At 40.6% G+C, this 27554-nt stretch overlaps 1 protein-coding gene across 3 annotated transcripts in view; it reads left to right on the plus strand.

The window, feature by feature from the left end:
- Positions 1 to 27554, plus strand: part of CERS6 (ceramide synthase 6) — a 348839-nt gene that overhangs the window by 193258 nt on the left and 128027 nt on the right. For all 3 annotated transcript variants that reach the window (XM_018064064.1, XM_018064070.1, XM_005676017.3), the window contains exon 4: positions 4399 to 4456. In XM_018064064.1, coding sequence (XP_017919553.1) covers positions 4399 to 4456 — 58 coding nt within the window. The remainder of the gene's footprint in view (positions 1 to 4398; positions 4457 to 27554) is intronic.

Below are 27554 nucleotides of genomic sequence, written 5' to 3' on the forward strand. Positions count from 1 at the left end.
GTTTAAATCATTTAGTCTAGGAGTTGTGAATTCACTTGTCTTCAGAGACCAAAAAGTGACTTGCAAATGTGTGAATTAGGCTGGTTTAATACAATCATGAGTCAGAGGAACTAGAGAGAAGTGGAAATTACTTTTTCCATCAAATCCTTAGGGTATCAATGTATCAAAACAGTGTAAATATCAAAAACAGTGTAATATAAACCACTCTCCCATTATAGAGATGGAATTGAGGTCAAGAGATATCAATAGGTTTGCTCAAATTTAAGAGAATCTATGAATCTTGACCAGAACCAGCTATATAATTCTAGGAACCAATGAACAATAAAATATGGAGCTCCTTGTTCAACAATTATTAAGAATCTCAAGATAGTAACAGAAAAACATTAAACCTAGCATCATGCTCTGTATAACTGCATGAGATACATACCCTTAGAGCCATACCAGGTCTTCACTTCTGATTTAGAATTTATACATCCTAACAGAAAGAAATACACAGATACTCTCACCCGCAGCCACCAAAAAAAATTGATAATGGAGATGGGGTTAAAATTAAGGCCTTGGCTTTGACACTGCAGTAAGTAAACTGACTTTGCTTAAAGGAAGGCTTTTGTAAGAAGTTTTAGAATCATTGCTTTTTGTTCCGGTCTGAATTCAGGTTTTATGGATTATTAGTTGATGATTTTCAATCCTAAAGTTCAAAACTCTTCTCTAAAGGTTACTTCTGACTTGAATTCCAGGATGTTTGAAGAGTCATTCAGTCCAGGAATGAAACTCAGGGACATTTGCGTCTACAATCGAGTCTTACTCAGCTCTCTGAGCTCACTGCTATTGTTCTTTTCTTCTTACCTCAAAAGAGCTTTGTAACCTGAATCATCTCCTCAAATAACCTTTACAAAAAATCTTACTTGTTATGGTTTATCAGAAGGGAAGGGAAAGGGATAAATTAGAACGGAATTAACATATACGCACTACTATATATAAGATAGATCAACAACAAGGACCTACTGTATAGCACAGGGAAATCTACTCAATAAGTTGTAATAACCTGTAAGGGAAATTAATCTGAAAAAGAATATAGACCATACTCTAGACCATATATCACGATGGTGCAATCACTCACCTAGAGCCAGACATCCTGGAATGTGAAGTCAAGTGGGCCTTAGAAAGCATCACTACAAACAAAGCTAGTGGAGGTGATGGAATTCCAGTTGAGCTATTTCAAATCCTGAAAGATGATGCTGTGAAAGTGCTGCACTCAATATGCCAGCAAATTTGGAAAACTCAGCAGTGGCCACAGGACTGGAAAAGGTCAGTTTTCATTCCAACTCCAAAGAAAGGCAATATCAAAGAATGCTCAAACTACCGCACAATTGCACTCATCTCATACACTACTAAAGTAATGCTCAAAATTCTCCAAGCCAGGCTTCAGCAATACATGAACCATGAACTTCCAGATGTTCAAGCTGGTTTTAGAAAAAGAGGAACCAGAGATCAAATTGCCAACATCTGCTGGATCATGGAAAAAGCAATAGAGTTCCAGAAAAACATCTCTTTCTGCTTTATTGACTATGCCAAAGCCTTTGACTGTGTGGATCACAATAAACTGTGGAAAATTCTGAAAGAGATGGGAATACCAGACCACCTGACCTGCCTCTTGAGAAACCTATATGCAGGTCAGGAAGCAACAGTTAGAACTGGACATGGAACAACAGACTGGTTCCAAATAGGAAAAGGAGTACGTCAAGGCTGTATATTGTCACCCTGCTTATTTAAGTTACATGCAGAGTACATCATGAGAAACGCTGGGCTGGAAGAAGCACAAGCTAGCATCAAGATTGCCAGAAGAAATATTAATAACCTCAGATATGCAGATGACACCACCCTATGGCAGAAAGTGAAGAGGAACTAAAAAGGCTCTGATGAAAGTGAAAGAAGAGAGTGAAAAAGTTGGCTTAAAGCTCAACATTCAGAAAACGAAGATCATGGCATCCAGTGCCATCACTTCATGGGAAATAGATGGGGAAACAGTGGAAACAGTGTCAGACTATTTTTGGGGGCTCCAAAATCACTGTAGATGGTGATTGCAGCCATGAAATTAAAAGATACTCCTTGAAAGGAAAGTTATGACCAACCTAGATAGCATATTAAAAAGCAGAGACATTACTTTGCCAACAAAGGTCCATCTAGTCAAGGCTATGGTTTTTCCTGTGGTCCTGTATGGATGTGAGAGTTGGACTGTGAAGAAAGCTGAGCACTGAAGAATTGATGCTTTTGAACTGTGGTGTTGGAGAAGACTCTTGAGAGTCCCTTGGTCTGCAAGGAGATCTAACCAGTCCATCCTAAAGGAGACCAGTCCTGGGTGTTCGTTGGAAGGACTGATGCTGAGGCTGAAACTCTAATACTTTGGCTACCTCAGGCAAAGAGTTGACTCATTGGAAAAGACCCTGATGCTGGGAGGGATTGGAGGCAGGAAGAGAAGGGGACAACAGAGGATGAGATGGCTGGATAGCATCAGCGACTTGATGCACATGAATTTGGGTGAACTCCGGGAGTTGGTGATGGACAGGGAGGCCTGGAGTGCTGTGATTCATGGGGTCACAGAGTCAGACACAACTGAGCGACTGAACTGAACTGAACTGAGACCATATATATAATTATGGTCTACAGTCCATGGCAGTCACAAAAGGATCGGACATGATTTAGCTAGTAAACAAAAACAGTGTGTATATATAATGTATAACTAATGTATCACTGTTCTATACACCTGAAATTAACAGGACATTGTAAGTCAACTATACTTCAACTGAAAATAAATCAAAATCAAAGAGCACAAAAAAAGATTCTTATTTGAAATTTTTACATGGCTTGGAAACACAGAAAGCAAATTTCCTCATCACAAAGTTGACTAGTCACTTTCTCCTTTGTGTTCATTTACAACTTGTAACCCAAGATACCATGAGCAGCATGATCTCAGGAATTCTGTTTTGTGACATCAACCAGTTTTTAAAGGCACAACTATTTACACTCAGAAAAATAAAAAAATGAAATTGGGAATTGAGTACCAGGTTGAGGTTTTTTGCAGGAACCATATATTATATATATGCGCACATAGTATATATATAAGTTATATAAAGTCTTGGTGTTTTTGTAAAGTCTTTAAAAGACATAAACATTCAATTCATCTAACATTGAAAGAGAACTTGAAGATTTTCCCCCTTAAAAAAGTGACCATCTAACAGCTGAACAGAGTTTGGGATAGTATAAGGTTGTTGCTAACAGTTGTACATCAGATGGATGGTTTCAATTCCAGATAGGTTCCTTTAGTCATATCCAGAAAGATGCCAATAAAAATTTGTTAAAAGATGAAGGGAAAAACTATTACCTACTTTAAAAATACTAAAGTTTTCTCTAAAAACATGAACATCAATTAAGTCATTTACTTAATCTCTGAATCAGGCAAAGAATTCCAAACTATCTTATATACCTTCATATTGTTCAAATCTATCCTTTCGTGAGCCATGAACTAGAGGAAATTCACATGCTGAAAGAAGAAAAGATGAGTGAATAGGCAAACATAATAACTGAATGAAAGAAAAATTGTTACAAATATAATTATTAATATTTAAAATATTTACTGTATGCCATTCATGGTAAGTGTACATGTTTAGCCTGCACTGAAGTCACTGCAGATGGTGACTGCAGCCATGAAATTAAAAGACGCTTACTCCTTGGAAGGAAAGTTATGACCAACCTAGATAGCATATTAAAAAGCAGAGACATTACTTTGCCAACAAAGGTCCGTCTAGTCAAGGCTATGGTTTTTCCAGTGGTCATGTATGGATGTGAGAGTTGGACTGTGAAGAAAACTGAGCACCGAAGAATTGCTGCTTTTGAACTGTGGTGTTGGAGAAGACTCTTGAGAGTCCCTTGGACTGCAAGGAGATCCAACCAGTCCATTTAGAAGGCGATCAGCCCTGGGATTTCTTTGGAAGGAATGATGCTAAAGCTGAAACTCCAGCACTTTGGCCACCTCATGCGAAGAGTTGACTCATTGGAAAAGACTCTGATGCTGGGAGGGATTGGGGGCAGGAGGAGAAGGGGATGACAGAGGATGAGATGGCTGGATGGCATCACTGACTCGATGGACGTGAGTCTGAGTGAACCCCGGGAGTTGGTGATGGACAGGGAGGCCTGGCATGCTGCGATTTATGGGGTCGTAAAGAGTCGGACATGACTGAACGACTGAACTGAAGTCACTAATTATGTTTAATCCCTGGTTGGGGCAAAGGTGTGTGTCGGGGGGTTCTTTTAATGGAATTTTTTTCACACATGTATTTCAGAATGTGCTGTGAAATATTTAAACTGAGTATCATAGAATGCTTTTTAAACTTTCCACAGGTGGAAATTTTCATATGGCCTTTATATATTTACCTATGGAATCCGGTACCTGAAAAAGGTAGGATCTGTCAAATTATTTTATATAATTCTCATGTAATTGTAAGTCTATATCTCATGTTTTCTGATGTGACAGAAGTAGTATTTTAGTCATAAGACTTGCTAAGAGTTATTTGTGCATTTTCTTTGATTTATAAAAATATTGTTAATTTATTCTTTGTAGTAAGTAACTTTTAGGCATATGTAGAAAACAGTTTTGAAAATAATTTGTTTTTCCAGTGATAGATATTGCTAAGTCCTCGGACCACTCTAGTTGGTTATCTGCTACCCATTGGCTTTAGGAACTTATAAAATTCATCTGAGGCTTGAAAAGAAGTCAGAGTTACCACATCACACAACTTAAAAAGGTCAGTTGTGGCATTGAGTGTTATTACCATAGCCTTTGCCAGTATAAATTAGAATTTAGTGTCTTGCAAAGCTACCAACAAGGTGACACCAACTGCCAGTGGAAAATTCCATTCCTTTCCTAGACTGTGCTTTGCTATTCTACATAAACCAAGGCACCGTTACCTACGAAAACAATTCTTTGAGGCTGTCATAGTCTTTTTCTTCATTATTTCAATGTTTAATAGCACTAACAAATTAGGCTGCTTAACTTCGTCTCACGAGGACATATAATAGCAGTAACAAGTTAGGCTGCTTAACTTCAAGTTTCAATCATACAATAGTGAGTTGGCAGAAGGTGGAAACTTATTTTTAAAAAATGTTTTATGGTGTTATCCTTTAAAGTGGTATCAGTGTTATCTTTATTTAGCACATTTTTATTTTCAAAGTGGGGCATTGTGCCAAGTGACATTCCTTACTCGTAAATTCTCATGTAAATATTTGTATGAAAATTACCTTTTTATTTTTCGAGTCTGAGTTGTAAGATATTGTCTGCCCCTGGCAAATTCTATTATAAATGATGGTTGTTTCCCAGTATCATAGTTTCCTAGAGGAAATATTCTTTTTGCTTGTTCTCTTATCCTTTAGCAGCTGCACTTATTTTTCACTTAATAAGACTACATGGCCCAGAGGTCATTTGAATAGATTTAAAAGAATGAACTTCACTTTGTATGCTAAGTATGAAGACGTTCTCAACTGGCGTAAATAAATGTGGTGGAAAGTGTTTATTTTGGAGCCCTACTGTTCCAGTTTTTAAGTTTACTTATCTGGGGGGAAGATGGAAAGAATTGGCTATAGAGCTGTAGAGAGAAAAAATGGCTATAGAGCTTTTATACTTCCAACTTTACTACCTTGGAAGAGGAAATAACTTTGGATGGAATTTCAGCTGACATGGGAGAGCTGGGCATCATGGGAATATTGAGTTGCTAACTGAGGTCAAGGCTTGGAATTCATGTCAGGTTCTGTTGATGATGGTGAGCAAGGAGAGATGGTGAGAGCCAGGAGCACTTTTTTGCCCTTTTCCCTAGATCTGCAGGACACGGTCTCTTTTAAAAGCTCTCATTCAGCAAGCCTGGCCATCTGTCATCAGAACAGGAAGAACTTTGACACAGCTCTGCTTCATTCTGTCCCTACACAGACCGAATGGAACCAAATGGAACGATAGTAGTTTTCATTGCCTAGTTCTCAGTGGCTCTGTAGAAGGCAGTAAGAGAGTTTCTCAATAGAATGTTTGCCTGAAAATTGTTGTTCCTTAAACTGTAACCATTTCAGCTGCTTCTATATGTAATAAATGCTTGCAAATGAAGAGAGCTAGATGTTGTTCTTGTTGGATTAATTTGTATTGGGGGTTTCTTCCTTTGATACTGAGAAGCACTCAGTTTGGGATGAGCTGTATGGTTTAGAGTTTGGTCATAAGGCAAGATAGAATAGTGTACATGGAATCCATATGACTGAGCTAACTGCAAAGGATATCATAAGCTATCTTGTCCAACTGTTTCATTTCACAGCTGAGGTAGCGGAAATCCAGAAAGGGTAGGTGGCATTCTACAGGTCACACAGTGAGTTTATGAAAGGGCTGAACCTGAAGTGAAACACATACTGCTATCTCTTGTTCTAGCGCTTTCCCCCACTTTACCAGCCTGCCTTCACCGCAGCATGATTTTCAGATGACTTCCTTCTTTGGTTAAGCTAGGAAACTTAACCTAATGTAGTTGTTGTTTCTGTTTGTAGAACTTTAACATATTCTAGTTTTTCTGAAGAAAGGCTATATGATGGGAAAAGACCCTATGTGGCTAGAAATAGTTTTCATATGCAAGGTATTTAGAAGCATAAGAGAAATATTGATCTATTTACCTTTTATCACTTACTCTGTGTTGATTTCCCCTCCATTGTGTCATAGTTCCTATAGTTGATATGTGAACATATTTTCAGAGCAAGACACAGGCTGACTTCCGCATGAATTGTCTCAGGGTCCTGGGCACCTACCTGCCTCTTGTACTGACCCAGTATAGGTGATAAATTGTGTGGCCACCCTATGGATAGTTCTATAATAAAGGATGAAATCATTGGCCCCATATTTTCAGACACCCTACAAAGAAAGTGTGTGTGTGTGTTCACTCATAGGAAATCAACAAAAGGTTTTATATAGTTTCATGATGACAGGTAAGAGGGTGTACCTCATTTACGGTGAGGAGCTAATGCTTAGGTGTGCAGATGTTATATGCTGTCTTTGCTTTCTTAGCTCCAAGCTGCCTTTAGAGCCAGCAGTAAATCTGATGATGGAAGTAGACCCTGACAGGCATAGACCTTACACACACGTTAGTGAACTATTAAGTGAAGTCATTGTTGAGTTAGCAGGATGTATTTAAATAGTAGAATCTAAACTATTTAAATAGTTTTAATAGTCTGCTCCTGTAATTGTTGACACAAGTGACTCTTTGCTCCATAAATATGATTGGCAGAGACAAGTACTTTCATAAAAGAAGACACAGAATTAGTTGAGGTACTCTGAAGTCCCAGCACACAATGTACTCGTACAAATTAATACATTTTTCTAGGTCTTGAAAGGAACCATATGTCAAACCTTTGAAAATAGAGTAAGTTATCTCTCACTTATTATTATCTTTTTTCTCATTTGTAGGTGGAAGTTTATATTGAGTAGAGTTCCTTAAATACTTTCTTTGAGTTCCTTTACTAATTTTTTAAAAATATAGTGTCACAGGGAATCCCTGAGATACATTTGCAACCGGGACTTAGGTAAATTTTTTTTCTATGTAATCTGTCCATTAGGCTAATATAGTAACAACCATAAGGCACATTTTATATCACAGTTTTCTACACATGCATGCATGTGTGTGTGCTAAGTCACTTCAGTCATGTCTGACTCTTTGTGACCCTGTGGACTGTAGCCCGCCAGGCTACTCTGTCTATGGGGATTCTCCAGGCAAGAATACTAGAGTGGGTTACCATGCCCTACTCCAGGGGGTCTTCCTGACCCAGGGATCGAATGTGCGTCTCTTATGTATCCAGCATTGGCAGGCAGGTCCTTTACCACTAGCATAACCTGGGAAGCCCATACACATGCATATATATAATTAAAATAAAGTTTACTCAAAATATATCTCTACCTAACTCTCTATCAGTCAGGATCTCCATTAGGAGACAGAAACCACAGGAGTGATTCTTGGAGTGACTATAATGTTAAGAATTATAAACCAAGAGCAAGTCGCTGCTGCTGACGCTGCTGCCGCTGCTGCCGCTAAGTCGCTTCAGTCGTGTCCGACTCTGTGCGACCCCACAGATGGCAGCCCACCAGGCTCCCCCGTCCCTGGGATTCTCCAGACAAGAACACTGGAGTGGGTTGCCATTTCCTTCTCCAATGCATGAAAGTGAAAAGTGAAAGTGAAGTCGCTCAGTCGTGTCCGACTCCTAGCGACCCCATGGACTGCAGCCCACCAGGCTCCTCCGTCCATGGGATTTTCCAGGCAAGAGTACTGGAGTGGGGTGCCATCGCCTTCTCCGGAGCAAGTCACTAAGATGATATTATTCAGAGTAATCGATCTGCTGTTTGCTACCAGTCTGCCATGAGATAAGGAGCTTGACTTGAATGCAAATCAACTCACTGCTTCTTTTTTTGAGAGAGTCTGTCTCTGAAGAAGAATCGGCAGAACTGAACAGTGCGCTTAGCAACGTAGTTAATTGACATTCTGATGAAACAATAATGAACATTTCAAGGACTGGAGCTTGTCTGCCCACAACACTTTGCTCAGTGCTACACTGAGGTCTCATGGAGGCAGTAATGGCAGGAAAAAGCTACAGCTCTGAGGATGGAGGCTTATAGGAAGGGGTTGGGGTTATTAGAACGCGGACACTTGAAGAAGGAACCGTGGAGCTGGACAGGCCTTCTGCTGAGAAAACGCTGACCGGCCGTTACGTCTCAGAAACCACAAGGAGGCTGATTCTGAGAATGAGGGAAGAATGCAACCAACTGCAGCATCTGGGATGCACTGTCTGGGGTGCAGATGCAATGCTGGAAGGTGGGTGAGAGTGGGGCTGGGGGTGAAGGCGAGAACGGGAAGCAAAACAGAAAGGAGCCGTTCTTTCTTCATCTAGCAGTCTTCCTGCCTCCTCTAGTGCCTACCTAGATTCAGAGCTCAGCAAGGGACCAGCTCCTTGGAGCCAGCTCAAGACCGTCCACCTTATGAAATCATGAGTGAGGGTTAGATGGGGGAGTGAGACTACCTCTAAGGGATAAGTAAAACATGAGAAAAAGAAACAAGCACAGAGTGTTCTTGAAAGGCTGCTGCTATCCCTGCTCAGTCACGTCTGACTCTTCACAAACCTTTGGACCGCAGTGCGCCACGCTCTTCTGTCCAAGGGATTTCCCAGGCAAGGATCCTGGAGTGGGTTGCCATAGTCCAAAGTGACATTTATCATTTTTGAATACTGCTTTGGGTTTTTTTCATTTTTATATTTTAGAAATTCTATCAAAGAACAAAGATTTTTGAAGTTTTCTTTTACTCTACCTAATCCAAACTAAATAGCTTTTGGTGATGCACTATACATTTTGTTAAGAGCATATCTAATACCACATGTTAACAGAATCAAGCGATGACAGGCATTATTCACTGGGATCTGACCACTAAATAAAATTCTTTTATGCAAAAGAAAAAAAAAACAGACTTCCCACTGTGCTGCATTCTATGATACACTCTGACAACTTACCATAATTTATTTCATTACATTTAAAAAATATGCAGATTGCTACTGATTATATTGACTTCATGACTAACCAGGGGTGAACATTCACATTTGAAAAGTACCTTGGCCAGCTGAGCACTTTACCCAGTTCCCTTCAACTTTCTGAACCTGGCCTGAATTACGGCATAACTTCTCATTATTCATTGGGTGTGCTTTTCAAAGGTCAGCAAAGAAAGCCAGAATATTCTTCTGGTGTCATGTTTCAAGGTGTTCCCTTTTCCTTGTTGGTTCTTTCTCTTGGAATCTTTCTGAAGTGAAAGTAACATTGTCATCCTTTTGCCTATTTTGATATGGAAGTAAAAATTGTCCAGTCATTATAATATGTGTCCAATAAGAGTTTTCTTTGTATTGTTTTAAAATTTTGAAATTGCTTACAGCACATCGCTTGTTTAAGGAGGCTTGACATTAGGAGTTTTACTTAAGAAAAATGCCCCATCAAATGACATAGAATACGGTAGACATTGGAAAGGGACCCTAAAGATCAACTATCTCAAATTTCTCATTTCAGAAAAGAAGAAACAATTTTAAAAGAATCAATTGACTTGCCTGAAGAAAGAATCTCAGTCTTGTGGTTTACAATTTCTAGGTTGTTTAAAAAAAAAAAATTAAATTTAGAGCACAAGTTTCAAAATCTAGCAGTTCAAGAAATGTTTTAATTTTTATTAGTAAATTCACCTGACTAGGAACTAGAAGGCACATCACTATGGGAGAACATCATGGGACTAAAGTTTCAGTCCCTGCTCTGCCAGTTGTGCTTAATGGTACCTTTGCTCCCTGAAACCTCCTTTTTCTCATCTGTGAAATGGGAAGATGATGCTTGCCTTGGCTTTCTCAGCTTGCATATAGGAGTTCTGTGGAAACTCTATAGTACTTTGAAAATGTAAGACATAACACTAATCATTACTGATTTAGAGGGGGCGCTCGGCAGCTGTGAATGTCTGTCTCCTATAATCCTCTAACATGAAGCTTTCCGTCTTGTGCTGCCGCTGCCAGCTAGTCCAGTGAGCTCCCTTGTCCTGACTGCTTTGATGCTTGCAAACAGGTAAATGTACTGCCTGGAATGGAAATTGTCTGGCGTGACCTGAGGAAATTGCCCTTCAAGGCTTCTCCTTATTGTATCTTCCATATCTCCTTCCCATATCTGTCCTCTTGAAGATTTTCTGATTCCCTCATACCTTTCATTTGCCCTTGACTCATGTCTGGTATCCTATCTGAGAAGAATATTCTGAAGCCAGAAACTGAAGATAGTGTGTTTCAGTGAGGACCCTGAAGAAGGAGCTGGAAGACCTGGCCATTAATCAGTTTTGCAATGTTAAACAAGTTAGATTCTCTGGGATTGAATTGCTACATCTCTAAAATTAGTAATGTAGTCTAATGCAACATTTTAAATTATTTTTATTTTATTATTTTAATATATATGTAACATTTAAAAACTCGTACTCCATAATTCAGTGAAGATTTTGAAATAGCTGATCATAATGGCAAGCTGGTACAAACCTGTTTAGAAAGCAAAATGGTGATATAGAATAATAACCATAAGAATGTTCATATACTGTGACTTAGCAATTCAACTTCTATGAATTTATCCCGAGGAATGAATTATATGGAAGCAAAAATAATACATGTGTAAAGTTTTATTACAAGTTAAAAATATTTATACACACATACACTTATATGCAAATTATATAGCAAATCCAGAATAGAACGTAAAACAACCTTTTTTTTTCTTTTTAATATTTATTTAATTAGTTGCACCTGGTCTTAGTTGTAGCACACAGGATCTTCTTTTTTTTTTAATTTTTATTTTTACTTTATTTTACTTTACAATACTGTATTGGTTTTGCCATACATTGACATGAATCCACCACGGGTGTACATGCGTTCCCAAACATGAACCCCCCTTCCACCTCCCTCCCCAAAACATCTCTCTGGGTCATCCCCGTGCACCAGTCCCAAGCATCCTGTATCCTGCATCGGACTTAGACTGGCGATTCATTTCTTACATGATAGTATACATGTTTCAATGCCATTCTCCCAAATCATCCCACCCTCTCCCTCTCCCTCTGAGTCCAAAAGTCCACTCTACACATCTGTGTCTCTTTTGCTGTCTCGCATACAGGGTCATCATTGCCATCTTTCTAAATTCCATATATATGTGTTAGTATACTGTATTGGTGTTTTTCTTTCTGGCTTACTTCATTCTGTATAGTCGGCTCCAGTTTCATCCATCTCATCAGAACTGATTCAAATGAATTCTTTTTAATGGCTGAGTAATACTCCATTGTGTATATGTCCCGCTGCTTTCTTATCCATTCATCTGCTGATGGACATCTAGGTTGTTTCCATGTCCTGGCTATTATAAACAGTGCTGCGATGAACATTGGGTACCTGTGTCTGTTTCAATTCTGGTTTCCTTGGTGTGTATGCCCAGCAGTGGGATTGCTGGGTCATAAGGCAGTTCTATTTGCAATTTTTTAAGGAATCTCCACACTGTTCTCCACAGTGGCTGTACTAGTTTGCATTCCCAACAACAGTGTAGGAAGGTTCCCTTTTCTCCACACCCTCTCCAGCATTTATTGCTTGCAGACTTTTGGATCACAGCCATTCTGACTGGTGTGAAGTGGTACCTCATTGTGGTTTTGATTTGCATTTCTCTAATAATGAGTGATGTTGAGCATCTTTTCATGTGTTTGTTAGCCATCTGTATGTCTTCTTTGGAGAAATGTGTATTTAGTTCTTTGGCCCATTTTTTGATTGGGTTGTTTATTTTTCTGGAATCGAGTTGCATAAGTTGCTTGTATACTTTTGAGATTAGTTGTCAGTTGTTTCGTATGCTATTTTCTCCCATTCAGAAGGCTGTCTTTTCACCTTGCTTATATTTTCCTTTGTTGTGCAGAAGCTTTTAATTTTAATTAGATCCCATTTGTTTATTTTTGCTTTTATTTCCAGAATTCTGGGAGGTGGATCATAGAGGTTCCTGCTGTGATTTATGTCAGAGAGTGTTTTGCCTATGTTCTCCTCTAGGAGTTTTATAGTTTCTGGTCTTACGTTTAGATCTTTAATTCATTCTGAGTTTATTTTTGTGTCAGTTGTAACTTTTAAAAAGGAGAAAATTTTTTTTGAAGTTGGGTTACATTTAAATGGCAAAGACATGTGGAAGTTTCATTAAAAAAACTCCCTATCTCTTCTTGTTTACTTAATCCTGACTGCCCTAGTCCCCGCGTTTTCTCTCAGGGCTTCTCTGAGGTCTTATTGCCCAGAATGCCTCTCTATGGCCCTAGCACAGACTTCTTTCTTAGCTTTTTATTTTGTCTTGAGGTATAGCCGATTGAATTCTTTCTGAAGTGAAGACTCAGACACAACTGGGTGACTGAACAACAACAACATGGCCAATTAACAATGTTGTGATAGTTTCAAGTGAACAGCAAAGGGACTCAGCCACAGGTCTACATGTACCCACTCTCCCTCATACTCCGCTCCCATCCAGGCTGCCTCATGACACTGAACAGGGTTCCGTAGCATAGACTCTCTAATGAGCTTCTTTAGTCTTCAGTGGGATTCTGGTAAGATTTAAGCTCTTTTTCCATAACAGATTTACATGGCCTGAGTTAGACAATACATTCTTCATTTCATATAATACTTTAAAAACCTCTTTCACAATGCAAGTCCCACCTTTTTTGGGGTAATGCTTTGGAAACATTCTTGGCTTAGTGTATAGCCAGAATGAAATTTTGCATGGCTAATCATAATCGTAATCATGATAAGGATAGTTACACTGTGCTCAGCACTCACTGTGGGCCAGACATTCTTATTCATTTCGCATGTGTTGCACTGTATAACTCCTCATCCTTATACATGAAGGAACCAAGGCTAGCAAAGGGTCAGTAATGTGTCCAAGTCAGTGGGAGGGCTGAGATTTAAATCTAGGTCTATTTGGCTATTGGAGAAGGAAATGGAAACCCACTCCAGTATTCTTGCCTGGAGAATCCCAGGGACAGAGGAGCCTGGTGGGCTGTCATCTATGGGGTCTCACAGTCAGACATGACTAAAGCAACTTAGCAGCAGCAGCAGCATATTTGGCTATATAGCCTACTTGTATCCAGGCTTAGTTACTGACTGAGTAGGTCTACTGGGCTGATGAGGCTTGAGCAGTGACTAAGGAAAAGCAGAGTCTCTGTCTTATAACTGAATTCATATTCAGAACACAGAGTTAAATTTAGTGATTATATTCAAAACGTCCAAATTAAGCATCGCATTTGTTTCATTTTTCTGCTTCCAAATGATCTCGCTTTGGTAAAGCTGAGAATTGGTGTCTTGCTGTATTCTTAGTAATTTAGATCTTATCAGAAATTGTCTCCTAATTTTCTGACTTGTATAGATGTCCCTTTTTGTACTAACCAATAATGTACTAGGTTGGCCAAAGGTTCATTTGGGTTTTTCCTTAAGGTGGTATGGACTTTTGGCCAACCCAATAATTATACAATACAATTTATTCTCTCCTTCTATGATACTTTCTATGATGTGACTAGAAAACTTATATACTATTTACAGTAAGAAGCTAGTTGATAAAATTCAGTATTTTCTGTAGCTCAGGAAATGTAAATTGTTGATTGCCTAGAATAAATTAAAACTTCAGATGATAAAACCATTCCTTCAGCACTGAGGTTATAGCTTTTAATTTAATGAGATGGCAACAAATTTGATTTAGGTTGTTTAAACTTTCCCCCATCACTTCTCAGCTTTTTGGCTAAAGTGAAAGTTGCTTAGTCGTGTTTGAATCTTTGCGACACCATACAGTCCATGGAATTCTCCAGGCCAGAATACTGGAATGGGTAACCTTTCCCTTCTTCAGGGGATCTTCTCAAACCAGGGATTGAACCGAGGTCTCCCACATTGCAGGCGGATTCTTTACCAACTGAAGCCTTTATCAGGGAAGCCCCAAGAATACTGGCGTGGGTTGCCATTTCCTCCTCTACAGGAATCGTCCCAATCCAGGGATTGAACTCAGGTCTCCTGAGTCTGCTGCATTGCAGGCATCTGGATTCTTGACTGCTGAGTCACCTGGGATGCCTTTTGACTAAGATCAAGTATTCAGTTCAGTTCAGTTTAGACACTCAGTCATGTCCAACTCTGCAATCCCATGAACTGCAACACTCCAGGCCTCCCTGTCCATCACCAACTCCTGGAGTTTACCCCAACTCATGTCCATTGAGTCAGTGATACCATCCAACCATCTCATCCTCGGTCATCCCCTTCTCTTCCTGCCCTCAATCTTTCCCAGCATCAGGGTCTTTTCCAATGAGTCAGCTTTTCACATCAGGTGGCCAAAGTATTAGAGTTTCAGCTTCAACATCAGTCCTTCCAATGAACACCCAGGACTGATTTCCTTTAGAATGGACTGGTTGGATCTCCTTGCAGTCCAAGGGACTCTCAAGAGTCTTCTCCAGCACCATAGTTCAAAAGCATCAATTCTTTGGCACTCAGCTTTCTTTATAGTCCAACTCTCATATCCATACATGACCACTGGAAAAACCATAGCCTTGACTAGATCGACCTTAGTTGGCAAAGTAATGTCTCTGCTTTTTAATATGCTATCTACGTTGGTCATAACTCTCCACCCTGGTGGCTCAGAAGGTAAAGCGTCTGCCTGCAATGCGGGAGACCCAGGTTCAATCCCTGGGTTGGGAAGATCCCCTGGAGAAGGAAATGGCAACCCACTCCAGTACTCTCGCCTGGAAAATTCCACAGACTAAGGAGCCTGGTAGGCTGCAGTCCATGGGGTCACAAAGAATTGGACACGACTGAGTGACTTCATTTCACTTTCCTTCCAAGGAGTAAGCATCTTTTTAATTTCATGGCTGCAGTCACCATCTGAAGTGATTTTGGAGCACAGAAAAATAAAGTCAGCCACTGTTTCCCCATCTATTTGCCATGAAGTGATGGGACCGGATGCCATGATCTTCGTTTTCTGAATGTTGAGCTTTAAGCCAACTTTTTCACTCTCCTCTTTCACTTTCATCAAGCGACTCTTTAGTTGTTCTTCAATTTCTGCCATAAGGGTGGTGTCATCTGCATATCTGAGATTATTGATATTTCTCCCGGCAACTTGATTCCAGCTTGTGCTTCATCCAGCCCAGCATTTCTCATGATGTACTCTGCATATAAGTTAAATAAGTAGAGTGACAATATACAATCCTGATGCACTCTTGTTCCTATTTGGAACCAGTCTGTTGTTCCATGTCCAGTTCTAACAGCTGCTTCTTGACCTGTATACAGATTTCGCAGGAGGCAGTTCAGGTGGTCTGGTATTCCCATCTCTTTCAGAATTTTCCGCAGTTTATTGTAATCCACACAGTCAAAGGCTTTGGCATAGTTAATAAAGCAGAAATAGATGTTTTTCTGGAACTCTCTTGCTTTTTTGATGATCCAGTGGATGTTGGGAATTTGATCTCTGGTTCTTCTGCCTTTTCAAAAACCAGCTTGAACATCTGGAAGTTCACGGTTCACATATTGCTGAAGCCTGGCTTGGAGAATTTTGAGCATTACTTTAGTAGTGTGTGAGATGAGTGCAATTGTGCGGTAGTTTGAGCATTCTTTGGCATTGCCTTTCTTTGGAATTGGAATGAAAACTGAGCTTTTCCAGTTCTGTGGGCCACTCCTGATTTTTCCAAATTTGCTGGCATATTGAGTGCAGCACTTTCACAGCATCATCTTTTAAGATTTGAAAGAGCTCAACTGGAATTCCATCACCTCCACTAGCTTTGTTTGTAGTAATGCTTGCTACTGCTAAGTCACTTCAGTCGTGTCCGACTCTGTGCAATCCCAGAAACTGCAGCCCACCAGGCTCCCCCATCCCTGAATTCTGCATGCAAGAACACTGGAGTGGGTTGCCATTTCCTTCTCCAGTGCATGAGAATGAAAAGTGAAAGTGAAGTCGCTTAGTCTTGTCCGATTCTTTGCGACCCCATGGACTGCAGCCCACCAGGCTCCTCTGTCCATGGGATTTTCCAGGCAAGAGTACTGGAGGGGGTTGCCATTTCCTTCTCCAGTAGTGATGCTTAACTTTCCCTAAAGAACATCGAGAAACCTTTTACCCAAATTTTCATTTTGTGTTCAGGCTTTGTCTTGAGAGAATGACATTCACATCGAGAGCTTTCTCCAGGCCATGCGGTAGAAAGATTTCAGGACTTGCAGGAGATCATGAAGCTGAAATGGATTTTTGTGGGAGGAGGAGGTGCTTACGTGAATTTCCACGTATATGCGGTGACTTCTACCTTACTGAGTGATACTTGCTCTTAGGTAATTATATATACAAGGGTTTGTGGAGTTGGTGCTTGATCAAACCATGAATCTTTTCAGCTTCCTTAATAAAATACCAAGTTTGTAGAAACTTTCAAAATAAAAGCTGACTTACAGTTCAGACTACTGAAACAACCCTGATTTAAATATGATTTCATTATTAAATAGTGCCCTAAAGGCATAGACTTACACGTCTCAAAATGTTTAGAGCTCAACTTGACTATGAAAACATTGGTCCTCATTTATATGCTGTAACAAAGCTAGTGCCACAGGCTTCCTTTGGCTGACAGCAGTGCCTGAGAACTGGCTTGCATTAGTATTCGTCTCCTGTTTCCGTGGGGAATAGAAAACTAGTCACTCTCAGAAGAGTTCAGGTAATTTGATATGAAATATTGATCCATGTTTCAAAATCTGTACCTGCACGTTCACTTTGCATTAGTTGAAGCATCATCTGACACTTAAAATTCTTTACTGAATTCAAAAAGGGTTTCTTTTTCTTAGGTTTGTTTTTTTAGTAAAATCTGAGAGTTAATGGCTTTCGCATACAGTGGTCATCATAATAAAACATTGTCCTCACCAACGATAATGAAACAAACCAGATGTTCTTTGCTTAAAAAAAAAAAAGGAGCTTTCTGGAGGGAAGTAATGAGATGTTCCAGTTCTGCAGCCAGTTTCGTCTCTTCAGGAAGACTTGATCTTGGCCATGAGAGGGGGCGTCGGGGATGCTTAACCCAAGGACTGGGTGTGAAGCAGAGGTGGCCAGCCCTTGCTCTGTCCAGAGCTCCATGTGTGGCTCTGAGAAACTGGCTCAAGGAGCATCTGGATACTGGTTCAGCTACAGTTTGCTGTAAGGTGGGACACACGGCCTAGGGTTTTGTTTTTGCCCCCTTCTCCATTATTAAGGCACGCGGGAATGGCCCTCCTGCTAGAGGCCATTGCTGTCATTATTTTAGGATTTTTTGCACAACAGTGTGTGATACCAGTCACCTTGGAATGATTTTTCCAAAGCACAGGGAAGATGGCCATTTTGTCCTCAGGGTATTTAGGCTTCTATAAAGCAGTGAACAGTGGAAAGAATAGTTTTTGTTTTCAGGCAGAATTAATCTGTCGTGATAGAGGTAGTTGTATGAGAGAGGGCAGGAGAGAGCCTGCTGGAATGCTGAAAGTATTCTAGATCTCAATCTGGGTGATGGTGACGTAGGTGAATATGTATGTAGACAGTTGATGTGGGTGTATACATATGGAGACATAGCGTGTTTCTGTGCACTTAGATTTGTGCACTGTAACTGTAACTTACTCTTCAGTGAGAAAAATTAATGATGGTGTTTGGTCCTCCTGTAGCTCCATATAAAGCAGCTTCTGCTGGTGCTGACTGCAGATGTGGGCACAAGATATTTGAGGAGCAAAAACTGTTGTTTAAAGGGCTCTTCCAAGAGCCTGGCGTATTACTGTTGGGAGTTACTGATCTCTTTTCATTTGTTCATTCTTTAATTCAGTGTCTTTTGAGTTCTTACCTATGACAGAGATTATTCTAAGTGAAAGCAGTTGTGTCCGACTCTTTGCAACCCCATGGACTCTGCAGTCCATGGAATTCTCCAGGCCAGAATACTGGAATGGGTAGCCTTTCCTTTCTCCAGAGGATCTTCCCAACCTAGGGATCGAACCCAGGTCTCCTGCATTGTAGGCGGATTCTTTACTAGCTGAGCCACAAGGGAAGCCCAAGAATACTGGAATGGGTAGCCTTTCCTTTCTCCAGGGGATCTTCCGGAATGCAACCGAGGTCTCCTGCATTGGCACGACTGAAGCGACTTAGCAGCAGCAGCTCCTGCATTGCAGGCAGATTCTTTACAAACTGAACTATCAAGGAAGCCCAATTATTCTGAGCATCACAGATAAAACAGCAGGTCAGTCTGAGTTCCTGAGCTAATACTATTGTTGTTCTTCCCTTCCCTGGGATCATCAATAACATAGGAATTTAATTCAACTTAGCTAACATTTATCAAACATCGGTGCTGCCAAGACTTAGTGGTAGATGGAAGAGGAGAGGGAAGGAATAATTCTTGCCTGTGAGGATCTTATAGTACAGTAGAAAGTCAAGATTTTTCTATTAATACTTACACTTTGAGACTCTGTGATGAATGATAGAAGTATAGGGTTCTGTCTTGAGCATGGGAAAGAGATGCAATTGAGGGAATTGAAGAAAACTGCAGGGAAGCAGTATTTGGTTTGAGCCCTCCTGAATGGGTTGTCGTTGACGGAGTGTGGGGGAGGGGGGTGGCTAGTGAAAGCATTCTTTTTTTTTAATTTAAATTTATTTATTTTAATTGGAGGCTAATTACTTTACAGTACTGTAGTGGTTTTGCCATACATCAACATGAATCCGCCACGGATGTACACGTGTTCCCAATCCCGAGCCCCCCTCCCACCTCTCTCCCAATACCATCCCTCTGGGTCATCCCAGTGCACCAGCCCCAGGCATCCTGTATCCTGCATCGAACCTCGACTGGCGATTTGTTTCGTATATGATATTATACATATTTCAATTCCATTCTCCCAAATCATCCCATTCTCTCCCTCTCCCACAGAGTCCAAAAGACTGTTCTATACATCTGTGTCTCTTTTGCTGTCTCGCATACAGGGTTATCGTTACCATCTTTCTAAATTCCATATATATATGCATTGCTGCTGCTGCTGCTGCTGCTGCTAAGTTGCTTCAGTTGTATCCGACTCTGCGCAACCCCAAAGACGGCAGCCCATTAGGCTCCTCCGTCCACGGATTTTCCAGGCAAGAGTACTGGAGTGGGGTGCCATTGCCTTCTCTGAAATATGCGTTAGTATACTGTATTGGTGAAAGCATTCTTAGGTGAGACGAACAGAGTGGGAAAACTGGAAAACAAAACAAGGTCTGTTTGAGACTACATGATGGAGAAATTGGGGAAATAATACTGGTAATGTATTTGGGAAGGGCTTGATTGTTGTTTTGAAGAGATTGGACTTTACAGCTAATGAGGGCTTAGTTCTTCTGTGTCCTTATTGTAAAGAAACCTGGTGTTTGTGTGGAAGGGGCATCCTGCCTCCTTCCTGACCCCGATACAAAGTCTCTCATCTTATTAACACATGACACTACCTCTTCCCTACATCTTCTCTGTGGGTCCTGCTCCTTCTCCTTCCACATACCCCAGAGCGGTCAATGAATGGAGCAGGGAAGTCTAAGATAATGGTGGAAAGTCATTTCAACTACATCCACCTTCCCAGCCTCATCCAGCTATGAATGGCCGTGAAATTATATCCTTAATCCTCACCAACAGAGCCTAATGAGACATTGACATTACTTTTCCTCCATTACTATTGTAACCCTCTGCAAGCAACATGATTGCTCAAACTACTGGTTCTTTCCCTGTAGTCCCACTTCACCCTTCTCTGCCCTACTTGCTCACTCTCCTTTTTCTTTAATCTCTTTTATTGTGATAAAAGTCACATGATATAAAGCATACTATTTTAAATACATTTGACTGTACAGTTCAGTGGTGGTAAGTTTGTTCACATTGGTGTGCGACTCTCACCATTATCTGTCTCCCGAATTTTTCACCTTCCTAAACTGAAACTCCGTCCCCATTAAACACTAACTCCCTGTCCCCCCCAACCCCCACCCCTGGCATCTACCAGTGTACTTTCTGACTCTACGAATTTGACTATTCTAGGTACCCAGTCCCACTTGCTCACTTTCAGATCCTCCCTGTTGGAGTATCATCTTCTTTTAGACATTTCTTTCAATTAAACAGATCTTTGCTATTTCGTAGCAATTTTATTTAAAAATTTTGGGGAAAAGCTGAAAAATGCATGACTGAAATCAAGCGTGGAGATTAGTTGAGAATTCTCATTATTTGTGGTTACCCTATTTCCTGTTAATTTTATATGCAGGGTTGGCAGTAAAATTAGATAAAATTGCCTTTTTCCCCTGAACTGGCAGGTAGTTTGAATTCGGGCCAAACTCTTCCACTTATGTGAGTAGTACATCTAACCAGATCTATCCTTGGAATATTAGTTATGAGGAGTAGATTGAGGGTTTCCAGTATTTCTGTCTTATGTCTTAAGAAGTGTGTGTATATGTAACCCAGTTAGTAAAGCCATGGTGACTGGTACCCATGGTCTCACTGCTAATTGCTGACTGAAGGATGTTTCAGGATGTCTAAGGGATTCCATTACCACAGTTGTGTGAACCATGTATTCAGGGAGCATCAGACTGATTCTCAGGCCCCCAGACTGAAAGATAAAGTGTTCTCCACTCTCCTTTACAGTACACGGTGTCATCCGGATACAATGAAGATTGCAGTGTGCAGTGTAACCATTAACATTTCACTTTCCCTTCCTGTCCAGGACAGAGTCAGGTCCATCTTCCTCAAGTTAATTAACTGGTAAGACTCTAGTAGTTGTTTCTGCAGTGACTTGGGTACTAGGAAGGCATTTAGTAACCACAGAGGAAGGAAACATAGTCTGTTTTCCTAGGCAATAGCGCTCTGGTCAGTTGTCAGTGTCTCCTTTGTGGACGTGTCTTCCTTTCCATAACAGGTTTTTGTTTAGGATGTTAAAAGTAAATATATTAATAAAATAGCCAAACATGGATTCTTAATAGGGTGCATGGTATTCAGCATAAGCAGAAAAACCTTATTTGGAACTACCTATTCCAATACAAATGGAGGTAGTGGGAAGACTGCAATGCTCTGTGTGCGTGGGCACACGTGAGCATCATTGCTGTACGATGGGTGCACACACGCGCACCTGTGTGTGCAGGCATCACCGCTGATATGAAGCGTGAAGCAGGAAGGATCTCTTCTCACTTCGTTCCTAATAATGGCTCCTGTCACCCTCACCTCAGTTTTTTCTTTAACGGTTGAAGCTGGAAAGGAATTGAGATAGTGGTGCTTTGCTAATTATCTTGATTTCATGTGAATTATCAAAAAGGGGCCATGTAAAAATGAAATTACTAAATACTGTGGATACGATTTGATTTGGGATCGGTTGACCTAATTTACAAGGTTCCAGGCTGGGAAATTGTTTCCCATTTCCCTTCCTTATTCACCAGTCCTTTATTCTCAAACAGTGGCCTCCTCTAGGTGATTTCTTTGTACTGCATAAGCATGGAGTATGATCAACAGAGACTGGCAAAATTCTGATTGCCAAATATGCTACTGCAAAGAAAAACACAGTCCTACAAGTTATATACATAACTGCTGTAGTCCTGTGGATGAAAATGTATACATTAAAAATAGAGTTTAGATTATGATTCTGCTTGACTATGGGAACATCTCTTATCCAGATGTAACACATTAATTCAGTCATTGAATAAACAGGGGCTTGTAGTATGAAGTCCGGCTTTCTGAAGGAATAGCTTTTGTGTCATCATGTTGTAGAAAAGTTGTGCCTACTCTTTAGGTATCAGATTAGAAATGCTATTCTTCTTCTTTTAAGAAGTTCCTGCTTAACTACATTGAATTTTTAAAAAAATCACACTTAATGTAACATTGGAGGTTTTATCCTCATGTGCTCAATATGGCGATCCTAGGGCAAGAAATTGATAGAAGTACAGAATGGACTCCTGAATAATAGAGAAATTGTGAGAAAAAGTACTGGTTTGTGATTCCACTAATTTAAAATCTATTTTGATTGCTAAGAAAAATTATTTGATTTAGTAGCTAATGCCAGTGATTGTATTCATACCCACCTGCTGCTGGTTCAAACCTATAAGCACAGAGAAAAGAGACTTTAGATTTGTAATAGCCTCTCATTATTTTGAGACTTTTTGGTTTATTTTTGCAGCAGTGTATTTAAGATGTCCTTATAGCATTTATTTCAAATAAGTGAAGCAATATTATAATATGAGATTATTTCATCCTGTTAAAATGTGGGACATCTGAATAATTACCAAGTTCAAAGAAAAAAAATGTTCCAAGAGTGGGTCTTAATCTTGACCATGTCTGAGGATCACCAGGAGGGCTTGTTAAGCCACAGATGGCTAGGCTTAACGCAGAGCTTCTGATTCTAGATTTGGACGAGGCCTGAGGATTTCCATCTCCAGCAAGTACTCGAATGATGATGATGGCAACACTGATCCAGGGACCTCACTTGTGTTAAGGGCCCTAACATAAGGGACCTTATGCTGTGTTATAGTATGGTACCCATAAAAAGCTAAATACTCACTAACAAATTAACAGACTTAGTGGCTTAAAACAGTGAAATCGAAGTTAATCTCTTACAGTCCTGTGGTCAGAAATCCAAAATCAGTTTCACTGGGCAAAAGTCAGAGTAGCAGCAGAGCTGCTTCTTTTGGAAACTAGAGGGAAGAATTTACTTTCCTTGTCAGCTCCCATTGGTTGCTTGTATTCCTTAACGTCTGGCCCCTTCCTCTTCTTCAAAGCTCATCACTCCAATCTCTGCTTCTGTCATATTGCCTTCTCCTTTTCTATAGTCAGATCCCTCTCTGTCTTCCTCTTATATTTGTGATTATAGTCAGGTTCCATCCAGATAAACCATGGTGCTTTCCCCATCTCAAGATCATTCTCCTGATCGCATCTGTAAGTTGATTTTCCCAGATAAAGTAATAGTTACAGATTTAGGGATTAGGACTTGGATATCTTTGGAGGCCATTATCCAGCCCATTGCACTGTGAAAAGCTTCTAATTTCTCCTGATCTCTCAGAAGACAGTCACTGATATATTTAGAAAGCAGTGCCATTTGGAACGTTTAAAGTTGGAGTCATCTTGCATTCATTGCTTCTTATATAAAAGTGGAGACGATTCACAGGTGGGAACACATCTGCTTCTGCAATAAATGTTCGTGTTATTCCGTTATCTTGAAAAGTCATGGGGACAAAATTTAATTAAATTCTGTAACAAAATTTTGATTTTTATTAAGACCTGAGGTAGCATAAAATTCAAAGTTTCTCTTTTGAAGGGTCAGAAATTCCTTGTTCTTCAAGAGCTTACAAGTTAACGGAAGCTATGACTTGCTCACCAATATATTTGACATCAGGTAGCATGTGAGAAGTTTTGACCAGGTGCTCAGGGAAGACTGCACTAGGAGGTGGTATTGAGGATAAAAGACAGAGACTTCTGCTGATGTTGATGATGAGCAAAGGAGGTGAAGGGAGGAGCAGTGTTGGGAAAGAATGGAAAGTGTTAAGGCTGTAACTTGGGAAGTGGGGAGTGTGTCTGGAGGCAGAAGAGAAGGGGGGACAGCCAGCATGATGAAGCTGGGAGACAAAGGGACCAACAGGCAAAGGCTGTTCTTACCAGGTCAAGAATTTAGCTCTTGTTTAGTCAGAAAAGGTGAAATGAGAAGGTGACAGACAATTGAATTAGTGATGGAGAAGGACCACTTGGTGAAGCATGAGGAATGAATTAGACATGGCAAAAGCTGGAGGCAGGGGAACTGTGTTGGCCGATGTAACAGTCTTGATAGCTGTTGTCCCTGGCGTTGGCCCCCGTGCGGGAGAAATGGGCTCTAGTGTCTCAGTTGTAGATTTTTGTGTCAAATACGCCCACCAAAATGTGGTCAATTTCAGACAGGTAAAGCATTTCCTGCTTGTTGCGAACGCTTCTCCAGTACTGGAGAGGCAGTGTTGAATTTTTAAAAGGAGAAAAGAGGGGACAGAATGTTTGCAGTTGTATTTCAAAGTTACTTCTAAAAAGAGTGGTGGGAGTGGGGAGGACAAGTGTAAGTTTAAAAAAGATTTCTCCTGTTTCTTTTCCAAAAAATGAAGGCTTATATCCTGGCCAGGAAAATGTGTAGCTGTTTCTGTTGTGATCTGTTTGCACAGGAGGAGAAAGCACTTGTTTTCTCCATTTAGGGTCTCTAACTTAGTTGTCGTTGTTCAGTTGCTCAGTCATGTCTGACTCTTTGCGACCCCATGGACTGCAGCACACCAGGATCTTCTGTCCTTCACCATCTCCTGGAGCTTGCTCAAACTCATGTCCATCGAGCTGGTGATGGCATCCAACCATCTCATCCTCTGTTGTCCCCTTCTCCTCCTGCCTTCAATCTTTGTCAGCATCAGGGTCTTTTCTAATGAGTTGGCTCTTCATATCAGGTGCCCAAAGTATTGGAGCTTCAGCTTCAGCATCAGTCTTTCCAATGAATATTCAGGATTGATTTCCTTTAGGATGGACTGGTTTGATCTCCTTGCAGTCCAAGAGTCTTCTCCAACACCACAGGTCAGGAGAAAAAAAAAAAAAAAAAAAGGGCTATCCACATTGGAATGAAGGTAATGAATACTGTTTTTTTTTTTTTTTTTTGGAAGAGACAAAAACTGCTCTTTATTTTTTTAAAGTTATACTTAGTCCATAAGACAAATAATTTTAAAAATATACTTTTAGGTCTGTGATATCTAGGGGAGAGACAACAGCTGACTTTGAAAGAAAGAAGGGTATTCAACCCTGGCAGCCACATGCTTTCTCAGACTCCTGCCACGTGTTCTTCTGCGCTGTGTCCTGCATTGTGGTACTTAATTGATCGTCTCCCTGACCTTCTGATGTGCGTGTTATTACCCCCATTTAAAAGAGAAAAAAGAAATAGTTTCAAAGAGGTTAAGTAACATTAAGTAGCAGATCTGGCATTCAGCCCCAGGTCCTGTGAGTCTTTGCCCACATTCATCACTTTTAAATGACCTCTCTTAGTAAAAATATTCCATTTCGATGTTCAGTTAAATTCTTAAAAGCAGTTCACTATTCACTGATATAATACTGTGTCTTTACTGTGGATATTTTATGGCAGGAAAGATGGGAGAGAAATGATAAAATGCAAGAATAGCTTTAGTTTGAAAGGTGTTTGAAGTTCTACTAAAATGTATATGAGCATAAAGTTTCCAGAAATCCTGTTTTTATATTTTTTTCAACAGAAAAAGCTTTTAACTTACTGTACTAGAAAGTAGAACATTTCATTTTCTAATGGGAATGATCTGCTTTTTGCCCCCTGCTAGCAACCCTAGCAGGGGTTGTTTGCCAGTGGTTGACATAAATGGTATCACCCCTGCCTGACCTGCCTACTTCCTGCTGATTACATAGGTCTTCGCTCAGGCGTCACCCCTCTTCCTTCCCATTCCCTTCCTCTTTCCCTCTGGGCTGTCTGTCCTAAGCCCTTGCCTCCCCTGCCCCGTAGCACCCTGTGCCCCCATAGTGGCCTCGGAAGAGCTTGTTTGCTGTACTTGTCGCACGGTTACTTATGTCCTTTCTCAGTCTTATGATAAACACCAAAGGTCAGTTCCTGAAAACAGAATCTCAGTAAATAGCTGTTGAACCAGATCTACCATCTGTCTGTAAGGTCGAGGAGATTAAACTGATGGCTATGATGTATTCAGCAAGGTGTGTTGAGAAATAAGGCAACTTTCAAAAATACAGAAGGGGAAAAAGAAAAAGGAATGCAGACTTTTGAAAAAGGCACTGCTGTTCTCCGTCCTAATACTTCATCTGTAGTTGCTTACTTGTTCCAGGTTTAATTCGGACATTAAGGGAATAGGTGGTAAAAGCCAAAGAAACATCTGTCCGTTCGGGAAGGATGCCTCAGTGTTCCGTTTTCTTTCCTGCAGGCATCTGAGTTGGTGTCTCATGGCGGGAGGGGCAGGAGCCACAGGTGCCAAGCGGTGTCCAATACTCCTGGTAGAGAGCCGGGGGAGAGATGTCTTCCACTCTTGTCCTGTTTCCCTGTTCACCACCAAATCATTAACTAAGCGTATTCCTTGTTTCCTACAGCCTTCCCTCCTGCTCTGAGCACGGAATGTGGCTCATCAATTGTTAATTCCTTTGCATGTCTTTGGCCTGACCCACAAATCAACACCATCTTTATTTATTTATTTATTCTTAGCAGTTTTATTTGTAGCAGCCCAAAACCTATGGGGGAAAATAAAATATCTTACAAGGGGTAGACAGTTAAATCACGGTGCATCCTTAGCCTGGAATTCTACTTGGAGAAAACAGAATAACGTATTGACGTATGAAATAACTAACATGGAGATCAAAGGTATTATGCGGAGTGAAAAAAGGCTCCTGTCAAATGGTTTTATAGTGTATGATTGTGTGTTAGTCACTTAGTCGTGTCTGACTCTTTGTGACCCCATGGACTGTAGCCTGCCAGGCTCCTCTGACCATGGAATTCTCCAGGCAAGAGTACTGGAGTGGGTCGCCATTTCCTTCTCCAGATCAACACCATCTTTAACTGAAATAGCCTGACTCCTGAAGCACTGAAATCACCACCATATTAATTCATAGAGAGATGCTGAGGTGATTTAAAGTACTTTTTTCCCTTTATCTATTTATGGAGAAGGCAATGGCACCCCACTCTAGTACTCTTGCCTGGAAAATCCCATGGATGGAAGAGCCCGGTAGGCTGCAGTCCATGGGGTCGCTAAGAGTCGGACACGACTGAACAACTTCACTTTCACTTTTCACTTTCCTGCATTGGAGAAGGAAATGGCAACCCACTCCAGTATTCTTGCCTAGAGAATCCCAGGGATGGGGGAGCCTGGTGGGCTGCCGTCTATGAGGTCGCACAGAGTCGGACATGACTGAAGCAACTTAGCAGCAGCAGCATTTATGACATTCCATAAGCAATATCTGGTTGCTTTTCTCTCCTTTATTTGGCTTCCATGGATTGTTGGATTCAAC

The sequence above is a fragment of the Capra hircus genome, chromosome 2 (genome assembly GCF_001704415.2).
Source record: "Capra hircus breed San Clemente chromosome 2, ASM170441v1, whole genome shotgun sequence".
Taxonomy (NCBI): domain Eukaryota; kingdom Metazoa; phylum Chordata; class Mammalia; order Artiodactyla; family Bovidae; genus Capra; species Capra hircus.